The following is an 11,290-nucleotide window of genomic DNA, read 5'->3' as shown; positions in this document are numbered from 1 at the left end:
CTACAAAGACTGTGTGGTTTGTCATAAGCAGGAAACAGGATGCGCAAATGTTTCTGCCGCTTGGGTTTCGAGATCGCCGCAGTCATGTTTCTGTTGTTCTGCAGGCAGCAGCATCACATCTGCTCAGGTTCTTAACATCTGTCTTAGAAATAGTCTCCAAACACTCTGGTTCGGTCATAAGACCCCTCGTTTCACTGCTCAAATATTTCGAACAGAGAGCTGACCTCCCTTCTTGCCGTGCACCAGAGGTCGGCCTGTCGACTCGAGGAATCATTTGCCATGCAAATGGAAGTGTTTGCTCCGGTTCTACAGTTGAAATGCACGCCTGTGTTCTGTCACGTCATTCTGTCAAACGACTCAACTCTGCATATCCATTGCTGACAAATCCATTCTTTAAGAAAGCCTAACCCAGTTAATGACATTTCACTTAGCATTTATTGAGCTTCTCAGAATTAACAGTTTGGATTTGAGGTCTTACGATGATTCAAAAAAGATGTGCAACAGTACAGATGAGTAGATTGGCCTTGTTGTGATAGTGCATTTGAACAAGTCATTTAAAAACCCACTCTAAAATCAGAGCATCTGTAGACTCAGCACACCGCTTGTACCCTCAGGCTTATTGCAGACTTCACCTGATGAGACTGTTGCTTTGAGCTTACAGATTTCACTTACATTAACAGACAAGATATCAGAGAAAAATATAATCAGACGGTCCTCCGTTCACCCAGAGATTCATTTATGCATAGTAAGCCCTTATTTCCACACCCACTGTGGGTGTGGGTGTGTGTGTGTGTGTGTGTGTGTGTATATATCACTGCTTGTTTCTGTGGGCTGAAATATGAATTATTGAACACACACACACACACACACACAACTCTGCTTATCAAACCATTTCAAGCATGGTGGAGGACATACACACGGCTCAGTGTTTTCAGTGTTTCAGATTGCCGTACCAGGCAGATGTGAAAGCAGGCAGAGATGCAAAGAGGAGGCATTCTGCTTTCCCATCCAGCATCTGCCCCCAGGAAGGTCTGGATGAGTGTTAGGCGCCGGCTCCCAGAGCAGAAGCAGTTCACTCCTCAGCGAGGGCGGCCAGCAGCGCGGGGTAGTTTGGCGTTCCCCAGCCTGTGACGGGGTCCCATGACGGCGCCGCACAGAAACCCCTCCCCTGGACCTGCTCGTCCATGCAACCCAGGTGACAGCCCTCGGTCACCTGGAAGAATAGCAGAACGTAACATTAATACAGCGCCAGTAGGAGAGGAGGGCTTCTCCCAACAAATAATACAAATAGAAAAATCCTGAGCGAGGACTCTCAGCGGGGCCCCTTCAACTACATGTCGAACCGTGCGATGTGATGGTCAGTGAAAAGTTGACAGATGTGAGGACAGAACTTTGCCTTCATGGCAAATCTATTCATGATAAGATAACACTACAAAAACACACACAGTCCTATTCTGCGGTTTGGAATGACTTACATCGAACAGGGCCCGTCCCTTCAGCTCGTAGAGGCGGGGGTTGAGGAAGCCCAGGGCAGGGAGGCCCTTCAGCAGACGCTTGTCGTTGATGAGGGACAGCATTCCCCCGACCACTGGGGTGGACGCCTGTGGGGGGGGGGGGGGGGGGGGGGATTCACCCAATGAGAGGATGTTTCCCCAGCAGCACAATCCTGCGCTCCTGACCGCCTCCCCAGAAAGAAAAGTCAGAGAATCTCACCGAGGTCCCGGACACCCAAGGCACGGGCACGTGGTTGATGACCACCCAGTAATTGTCCGACAGCGCTGCCATGTCTGGATAGGCCCTGCCTGAGGAGTTGAAGTACGACTGCGGGGGGAGGGACGCCGCCACAGTCTTCAGATACCCTGCCACTGCGCTGGCCTGGGGCAACACAGATAGGAGCATTGGTCGCACCACGGGTGGAAGCATGGGAGGAGACAACGGGGCCCTCCGGCCGATCCTCACCTGGTACTCGGGCATCTTGAAGACATTGCTGAAGCCGCCCCCGCTGATGTAATCTGTCACTTCATATGTCAACGCAAATGGGTTTTTGAATGAGGTTCCACCCACTGTGGTTACATATGGGCTGGGGAGGACAGGAGGGCCGGAGGGCATGAGTGTTCTTCACGCTGCAGGTTTCACAATTCCTTTAAGCTTTACACTCATTGAATGAAGGCTGACTGACAGTTCATGGGCTCCGTGAGCAGAGAACAATTAGGCAAGAGGCTCCGAGCCTCGCGTTACTGCTGCGGTGGGAATTACCTTGAAGCTGGGAAGCTGGGCCTGAAGGCATTTTGCTTCTCGCTCGAGTGTTTGCAGCCAGCACCGCTGTCACCTGTGGCGACAACATCAGGTGACTTATTACAGAGACACATGTTGAACGTGATCGGAGAGGAAGGGGAAGTGATGTAACAGCACTAATGGATCATATCACTGCATTAGCCCACTGTAGGCCATGGAATAAATGAGTAACACGAGATCCTGCCTTTCTGGAACTATCCAGCTCCATGTGCGCTCCCTTCAACTCGGATGAAGGAGTATAGCTCGCCGCCTGCCCCCCCCCTCCCGTGGTTACTGACCGGAGGCAAACAGCAACGAGATGCCCCGGACGCCCGCCTTCATGAACTCCGTGTTGATCCGCATCATGTAGGCGGTGGACAGGCTGTCCTCGTCGTCTCCATAGCTGATGGTGTGGACCCAGGGCAGGTCCGACATGTTGCTGAGCAAGACCATCCACTGGAGGAAAGGCTCTTGGGATTCATGACGGCCTGAAGAAAGCAGAGAGGTGACAGTTCTGTTAGAAAAGAAGATTTAGATCGCAAATCAGTCTGAGCGGTTTGGGCCCATCAAGGTAAGTAAAGGCTGAAATCATCTTGGACAACTTCTGTCAACCAAAGCGCTTACAAACAATAATAAAAAGATTTCATAGAAAACTGGGAAATGGTGCATCTGAAATGGGTTAATGATGAACCTCTGACACGACCAGGTGAACCCTCATCATTACATACTCCTGAATGGAACCGGCAGGAGAGTAAGGTCTGAAGAATGATGGGGAAAGAAAACCCCAGAAAGCAAAGTGTTGTCGACACACACACTTGATTCTGACTGCGTGTCCAACACACCGGGTCTTTCCAGGTTCTTGCTCCAAATCTCTGACATAACAAACGTAAACACAAAGAACAGACCATCGCACCCGGATTGGTGAAGAACCACGTGGATATGTTTGCCCCTGTGCTCATGATGTATTCCACATCCAGACTGGCCTCTATCCCGGCCTTCCCTCCGCCCTGGGTGCCCACCACACGGTCCACCTGGGACAGGTGCTGGAAGCCTTTGCCAAACAGGCTCATGAACTCCGCCAGGTCTGCGGGATGGTAGTACTGCTCCAAGAACTACAAGACAACCATCCAGACACAAAGTACACAGATCCTTCAGGAAAGCTTTCTTCTACAGCCCCACTGGACGGCGACCATGACAGGGACGCACCTGAGCTACAGCCTGGCTGTTGTTCTGAGCCGTTCCCACATCAGTTGTGGACAGGTTGTACCGAGCCCTCAAAACCGCAGGGGTCACGCCGAGGTGAAACCCAGTCTCACTCTTCCAGTTGGACGAAGCCGCTGACACCTCCTGCCCTTTAGGAGGAAGGCGGTGCAGCCCTCCGACTGTTGAAGGGCAGGGAGGGGGGTCAAATAATCCAAACACCAATGCTTGTAAAGGTCACTGCCTTCAGAGAGACAATCTACAAAGGAGAAGGTTGTTACCAAAATCTAAGTGCTGGTGTACGTCATCATGAACAGAGTAAGGCGCTGAAGACCTCACAACAAAATGTCCATCTCTTTCAAATCGGTGGAATCGGCTTCCTGGGAGCAGGCTCTCCGCAGCCCTTGACGGAGAACAGGTTTGAACATTGAGACGGTCGCACAATTCAAACAAATAAGAAATAAAGCAAGCGTGAAGTTATCTAAGCCCCGGGAAGCTGATTTCCTTCATAGGAAATGGTCATGAATCTGTCAGACAACCGATAAACACAATAACAGGAGGAAGACGCAAAAGATGCGACTCGACTCAGGCCACGACCTCAGGCGTCCCAGTGTGAAGAGCAGATCACACTGGGGAAATTCAGCACAGAAGACGCTTACTCTGCACTCATTGTGCACTGTAAGAAGTCCTGGGTGACGACACTCAGGCAGTCTGCGATCCCATGGTGGTGCAGCCACTGACGCACCGCCTTCTGGGACGCCTCGGACGGACTCACCAGGGAGGACACTTCCTTTAGGTGGAGGTATTTACCTGCAGAGGGCAAACAGAGGACGGACGGCAGATGGTCTTCTCAGTTCTTACCCGTTGTGTTGTGAGACGCTCACAGACATGACGAAGACCATGATAGACTTTGGCAGAACACGCAGTCACAAGACGGAGTCCTACCGTACTGGGCTGAGCCGGGGGTCGACACCAGCCTGAGCCTCTCCTCCAACAAATCGACATTCTGCTGCTTGAGGGCAAAGGTCAGCTGGAGCTCCTCTGTGGGGCCGACCCGACCCACATGCGTCCAGCCCTTTGGGATCCTGTCGAAGACCAGGGGGAAACGTTATCAACGCTAGCTTTATGGAGATTGTGAAAATGTCTTTGCGAAAAGAGGAAGTCGGGGGCGCGGTGGCCGAGCAGCCGTTTGGACATTAACTGATTTCTTCAGTTAACGTCAATTTGTCAGTGTCAAGTCAATTCGAACCGGGCTGAGGAGAGTCGAAGGTTCGATGCTCACAGGACGTCTTGGTCGTATTCAAGGAACCCACTCCAGACTAGCGAGCTGAAGGCCAGAGAGACGAAGACGCTCCACCTGGAGGCGGAGAACAGAGTGAGTCCGGCCGAGTCCCGGGGACGGAGGCTTAGCTTGAACCGCCGCGGGGGGCAACCGGGGGGCGGCTAGCTGCCGGCTAGCTGGTAGCTAGCTGACAGCTAGCTCTGACATCTCCGCGTAGGAACGGCAACCCCGAACCGGGCTCGGGGCTTCAGCGCCCTTCGGCGGGAACGCGGCGGACATTAAAAACACAAGTCGTCGGACGGACTCCGTGTCTTCAAGACGAATTTAATGCCGGAATACTCACTGCAGCTCCATTGCACACTGGGTCACCCTCCTCTACTCCGCAGCCGGTCAGGCTAGTTTGGGGCGCCGCGTCATGTGACAGTAGTCACCTGACCAGCGGTGCGTTCATGGCGCATCGGACATCTCACAACTTGTATCGAAACAACACGAGGACGTTAGCTTGCTCTACTATAAGATACATATACAGCGTGTGTGTGTGTGTGTGTGCGCGAGTGAGAGCAGGGGCTTCCGTCCTGCAAGTGTCATTGATTATTTGCAGGAGATTAAGACATGCTGCTGCTCTATGTGTTCTATTGATCAGTTCGAAAAGAACAATAAGTGATCTGTTCTGTTTTCCAACCCGATTTTCACTCAAGGGAAGGAACACCAGCACCTACAGATCTAATTGTTATATATGCATCTTACTCCACAATAAAACCAAACTAAAACTTCAAATCGTTTATTAAGAGACAGCAAACAACCAATACGACATGGACTTGCATCAGTATTTATTACAATCTTTTTAAATGTCATTGTGTCGAGAGGCTCAAAGCGGAAGAGGTCAGGCCGTCCCTTCAGCCACGGGATTGTTCGAGACTTTGAGTCTTTCAAACCCAAACGAGAATCTCACCAGCTTCGTATTCAATCACCATCTGAGAAGTAGAAGTCCTTTTCCTCTCCACTGTCAAGTTCTTCGGCAGCGTTGTCAGGAAACATTTCCCAGACGATGAAGTCATCACCATTTTCTATCGAGAAAGGCAGAATACTGTGTGAACGTAACCTCCAGCCTGGCGTTGTCTGGTCACCGTCCAGAAAGGAGACCTTCAGTGACGTGCAGGAGCCGAGCAGCACTTAAAACAAGAGAATAGCGATCCCTGAAAGATGGGAGTCTCAGAAGACCGGTATTAAAATGGTCTTTAATTTAATAACCAGGGACAGCACATGATAGATGTTCTGGAGATAAAGTCACACAGATGGTTTGCACATGGAGAAAGGAGGGATGGTGAAGATCTGGGTAATAGAATGCTAGGGTGGGAGGAGGTCTAGGAGACCAGCGAGGAGGTTTATGGAGGTTAGTTGGTGTGAGAGGAAAGCGTTTGATGGAGGCAGCTGATTGGCTGTCGGTTAGACAGAGGCAGGTGATTGGCTGTGGGTTAGACGGAGCCAAGTGATTGGCTGCGGGGACACTCGAAGCAAGCAGCTGAAAGACGAAGGCTTTTACAATAACCTCACTGGGGAAATAAGGTCTGCGGGAAGCTTGCAAAGAAGTCACACGGAAAAATCAGACTTCGGCCGATGGCCAAAAGTGAGAAAAGGGACTCTCCAAAGAGCGTGGCGCCGTACAAATGAGTACACATGGAGAGTGTACTTCGCAGGTGAACGTGACATCTCAGAAGGTGAGGAACCTGCACAAACCTGGCTCTGTGCATTGCTTCACCGCTCTCTGGTTCAGTGACTTGGGGGCCACTTTCTGAAAGAGACCACAGCGACAGTTATCGGAGCGCTCTTCCTCCAAGCGTGTGAGGCAGAGGAGCCTCTCGTACCTTTGCAGGGGCCTGTCTGGAGGCTTTGCCCTTGCATCTCTTCGTCTTCTTCTGGACTTGGAAGACATAGCGGTCGGCGGTTGTCCTTTAAATAAAGCGGCCCGGTCAGTGTGCAGGTCCATTCTCCAGATAATCTAACCCAGTCCACCTCAGAGATCTCTGACTGAAGGCTGGGCAGATGTTCTGCAAAGCAACAGATCAGGTCCGAAAGACCCACCTGTTTGGAGAACCCATCATCTGAGGAGAGATGTGTAGACACTGCGGAGTCTTCACCTCGGGGAAAACGGCCTGCCGGGGAGTCACGGGCTCCACGTCTGTCAATCTGAAGTCTTCGGCCGAGGACACGGAAGGGATCTGCCCACAGGCACAGCGTTACTCACTTTCAAGACCACCGATCAGAGGCCTCTGCAAAGCCACGCAGCGGAGAGGAACCTCAAACTGTCTTCTCTTCATCATCGTCGAGTTGAAGGCATCGTCCACGTCCCCTTTGGGCATGACCTCCAGGAACCGGCGCACCTGCTTCATTCTCCCGAGGGTCCCGATGCGTGCGGAGATCACGGGGATGTCTGGGGCTGGACACAGACAGAACTGGTCAGCTGAGCTCCCTTTCCACGCACGAGCGGCGGCCTACCACAGCGACAACAGCTGAGCCTCGTCGACAATATGTCAGAAATGTCCCCCAAAGGTGAACGACGCTCAGCAGAATCCCCGCCAAGACAACGGGGACCTCAGAGAATGAGGTTCGACGCTCCGCTCCGTCCCGCTGTTCACCCGCGAGGCTTCGGTACCTGCTTTCTGGGGCGCAGCGGCTTGTTTCTTCTTGGCTCCGCCGGTCTTTCTGTTGAGGGTCTGGGAGTTTTTACAAGATGTGTGCTGTCTCTGGCACTCTTCAGGAGAACGCGTTCCCACCATGGACGCCACCCTGGTCCAGTAACCTGGGACGTACACAGGGTAGCTGGAGACGGCCCTGGAAGACACACATGGTTAGCGAGAGTCTTGAGAGGCGGCAGAGATCCCACTCCTGGTAGGCAAAGGTCCCTCACCTCTTCAGTTTGAGGAGCTCCGTCTCTGTCCACGGGTCTTCGTCGTGCTCTTGTGGAGACATTATTCTGTCGGCCTCAGAACTCTTGAGCGGTTGCTTGGACCTGACAGCGGGCTTTCTGGGCTGGGGAGCTTCATCCCGCCTGCACTTCTTGGTTTGCGCGGCGCCCCGACTTTTGGGGAGCCTCTGAGTCTTCCTCCTCTCCTCCAAACTCTCTTCTCCGGAATTCCTCTGGGCCCGTCTCCTGCCCACCTTCCTCTTGATGGTGAGCTCAGCGTCAGATGAACAGGACTGGGAGATGTTCTCGCTGTCCTCGAGGGAATGTGCCCCAGGGCGTTTCCTCCCCGCGAGGCTCGGCAAAGGTCTCTGCGGGTTGTCCGTCTTCTTTCCGGACCTCCAGACTGAGGTGTTTTTGGAAGAAATTTGCAATTGCATGTCCACCTTCAGGCCTCCATCTGGGGGAGACAGCCTGGTACGCCTGGGGCGCTTCGCGGCACAGCCGGCAGGCTCTTCCGGTGACTCGGCGGTCTTCCTCTCGCCTTTGACCTTGGCCGGGTTGTGTTTGCCGAGCGGAGCTTTGACCTTTTTCAGGGGTGCCGGCGGCTCAGTGCTTCCGATCGTGGACGAATTCTCCGAGCCTTCAAAGACAGAAGTACGTCATTGTTGAATCAGCAACCGCAGCAACACGGGGCCAGAGTTCCCGCGGAGCTTACCCGCAATGTCCGACCGAGACGCAAGCTTCAACCTGGAGGATCTCCTCATCGGGGTTTGCTGCAAACCATAAACAGAACTCACTGTGATGTGGAGCACCACAGAAACAACGAGACGATCTGAGGCGTAGGCGCTCACGGGGCTGCAGGTGGAGGTGTCGTAGCACTCGAAGATGGTGACGTTCATGAGGGCATCCACCAGAACCCGCCCCCCTTTCCAGTACTCCAGCGGGGGCTTGATGATGCGACCACTCCGGGACACCTTGGCGGCAGCGGAGCAGGGCTCCTCTGCGGGAGAAGCGAGAAGGACTTTGCAGGTAAAGCCCGAGCATCATCACTTCACAGATACTTCATTGGTTTCTATTTCCTTTCCACGGTCTTCTTGTCCTCACCTGTTCTCACAGGTGTTTTCTTCTCGCCTTTGGCGGGCGCTTTGGGGTCCAAGGCCTTCGGCATCCTCCTGGCCCTGGTGTTTCTGCTGGTGTCTGCGCGGCGGCTTGGATCCCTGCATGACAACCACATCCGGGTCTTCAGTAAGCACTTGCCGGAGATTTGTGTCTCGGAGACGAAAGGAGATATTCCTACCGTTTCTTTGACAGAAACTCCTCATAAAGCTCCTTCCAGTTGGAGGGAAAACCATTCTCAAACAGCTTCAGCAGCCATCTGGGAAACTCTGGGTTTGTAAAGGAGGAAGGCGATCAGCCGCCGGAGACAAAGCCACACCTGCGGACGTGCGGACAGCGCCTCACCAGAGTTCACCTCCAGCTTCATCCGGCCAATCAGGATATAAACTCTGCTGGAGACGGTCTTCAGCACAGAGCCGGAAACCCGCTCCACGATGATGTTACTGTTCCACGACATATTGATATCCCTGCATGAGGAGACCGTCCACAAATCGGGGTCAAACACAGATCGGGCGGGTTGGGTCCACCTGGAGCCCGAAGCACGTCAGGAGACCGTGTCCAAACGTGCACTCTGAAATCAGGAAGTCTGAAAAATGACTCACTTGCGAAATCCCTCCACAAAGAGGCCTTGAGTGTTCCTCCTGAGAAACCACCTGTTCAGGTAAACCACGCCCTCCTGTCAGGAATGAAGACACACAAGGAACCGCAGAGTCAGATACCGGTGCAGATTTCACAAGTGAAGACCGCAAGGCTGGACCAGTTACTCCCGTCGTTATTCGCTCAGTTGGTACCGTCGGTATTGTGGACATGCTAGTGGTGGACGTTTGCAGGAGCATCTCAGAAAGACGCTCCTGCAAACGTCCGTTCTGGGAGTCGTCGGTGCAAGGAAAACGAGATTTACTCTCGGGGTCCATCCCAACTTGATGAGAACATCTAAACTCTGAGCCTCTGAGAGGTTCCTGCTGCCTGCAGACACCAGGTCTGTGACCGAAGCGAAAACAATGCGTTATGGACCCTTGTTTTGGGGACGCACGTGTCGTCGAGGCCGACGACCACCTCTTCCACCACCTTCACTCTGAAGGGCTGAGGGGCCCAGCACGGCAACCGGGGGGGTTCAGTTCCCCAGGGCAGACGGGAGGAGCTGGGAATTGAACCCCCGACCTTCAATTGAAGGAACGCCCGCGTTAAAGAGAAAGGTGTGCAGACACTTGCCCTCACCCCGGGGTAGATCTTCTGCTGGGGCCAGCTGTGCTTGAGCAGAGCCTGTCTCTTAGGGATGGAGATCTGTGGAGACCGGAGGACAATCGGGTCTTCGAGCAGAACCAGCTGCGGCATAGCAGGGGGTGGTGAGACGTCCTCGCCGAGCTCTGCCTGACACCTGACTTCAGCGGCGGCGTCTTCGGACGGGCCACCTGGAAGCCCAGCTTCCGGGACACCGGTTCCGTGGGCGTCCCTGCTGCACGACGGCTCTCTGGACCTCCAGACGTGGCCTGTGTGAAGAAGAGGCTCCCTTCCATCATCACACTCACCTTGAGGGGTGATTTCAAAGCACCAGAAGGCCACAGAAGACCAGATGCTCACTGGAATCCTGGATGTCTCTGGTTATGTTTATCAGTCTGTCCAGTCGCTGATGCTTGCCCCGACCAGGACCTTCCTCTCGGTGATCTGCGTCCATCCATCCCTCAGAGATGGAGCACCCTGTCCAAAGCATGGGCGACCACAGTTAGATGTCCACTTTAAATGGTGGAGGTCTCCACGATCTTCTTACCCGTGGTCCTCGCAGGCTCCAGGTCACCGGCCCTGGCTGCGGAGGCGGGGTGTTTTCTGCCTCGCCTTGCGGGAAGTGAGGGTACCGGTTCCTCCACGCTGACAATGTGAGTGAGATCCCCTGGGAATCCGCTGATCTCCTCCTCCCAGGGCGGTCCGGACGGACCCTTTGTGCCGCCGCAGACCTTCAGTACCGACGTGTCGGCGGACGGCGGGTCCCCCGGGGGGAAGCGGCCCGCCCCCAACACGTCCCCGTGCGGCCGCCGCCCGCCGGGGTCTCGGGTCCCTCGGACGCGATGGTCGTGGCGCTGGGGCCGGAGCTCGGCCGCGGGCTCCTCCGACTTCTTCGCCGTCGGGGTGCGTCCGGATCCGGGGAGAACGCCGCCGCCGATACCGGTGAGCTCCCCGATCCCGAACGAGAAGTTCTCGGCCGAGTGGCGCTTACACGGCGTCCGGGGTTTCTCCGCTCCCCGTGGCGATTGCAGGCCCGTGGCTTCTTCCGCTCGCATCTTTTCCATGAGAACCTTTAATTTGAGCCGCGAAAACACTTTGGCCGGGGACTCGTAAGCCGGACCTGCGGCCAGCAGGCGCGGCGTCGACGCCATTATTTACAGTGATGGAGCGCAAACGCAAGCTAGCTGCCGCAGACAACACACATTTCAAATCCCCTCCGCTGCCACACGATTGGCTCGGCCGAGTCACGTGATCCGCGGCTTCCGCCAAAACAACGTCTGTGTATTCAAAAT

General features: G+C 54.3%; 2 protein-coding genes across 2 annotated transcripts; both read right to left on the bottom strand.

The window, feature by feature from the left end:
- Positions 1 to 416: 416 nt before the first annotated feature.
- On the bottom strand, positions 417 to 5,214 carry tpp1 (tripeptidyl peptidase I). Its single transcript, XM_086153021.1, has 13 exons — positions 5,100 to 5,214; positions 4,757 to 4,831; positions 4,420 to 4,559; positions 4,134 to 4,284; positions 3,756 to 3,877; positions 3,481 to 3,656; positions 3,188 to 3,386; positions 2,574 to 2,762; positions 2,257 to 2,329; positions 1,960 to 2,080; positions 1,714 to 1,875; positions 1,476 to 1,601; positions 417 to 1,213 (listed from the first exon to the last, which is right to left on the bottom strand). Exons 1-13 carry the CDS (start codon positions 5,108 to 5,110, stop codon positions 1,073 to 1,075), a joined length of 1,686 nt encoding a protein of 561 aa, XP_086009147.1. The 5' UTR covers positions 5,111 to 5,214; the 3' UTR covers positions 417 to 1,072.
- Positions 5,215 to 5,521: 307 nt separating this feature from the next.
- Positions 5,522 to 11,211, bottom strand: mis18bp1 (MIS18 binding protein 1). Its single transcript, XM_086152987.1, has 16 exons — positions 10,546 to 11,211; positions 10,359 to 10,475; positions 9,996 to 10,267; positions 9,380 to 9,453; positions 9,123 to 9,244; positions 8,959 to 9,046; positions 8,766 to 8,878; positions 8,513 to 8,661; positions 8,377 to 8,434; positions 7,665 to 8,301; positions 7,410 to 7,588; positions 7,054 to 7,193; positions 6,839 to 6,975; positions 6,622 to 6,706; positions 6,494 to 6,548; positions 5,522 to 5,823 (listed from the first exon to the last, which is right to left on the bottom strand). The coding sequence occupies exons 1-16, from the start codon at positions 11,147 to 11,149 to the stop codon at positions 5,720 to 5,722; spliced, it is 2,934 nt and encodes a 977-aa protein (XP_086009113.1). The 5' UTR covers positions 11,150 to 11,211; the 3' UTR covers positions 5,522 to 5,719.
- Between the last annotated feature and the right edge of the window lie 79 nt (positions 11,212 to 11,290).

This window comes from Fistularia commersonii, chromosome 1 (assembly GCF_037954325.1).
Source record: "Fistularia commersonii isolate RoL2024-O1a breed Wild chromosome 1, RoL_Fcom_v1.0, whole genome shotgun sequence".
NCBI classification, from domain to species: Eukaryota; Metazoa; Chordata; class Actinopteri; order Syngnathiformes; family Fistulariidae; genus Fistularia; species Fistularia commersonii.
Note: the sequence above shows the minus strand (reverse complement) of the source record. Positions and strands in the feature narration are given on the sequence as shown.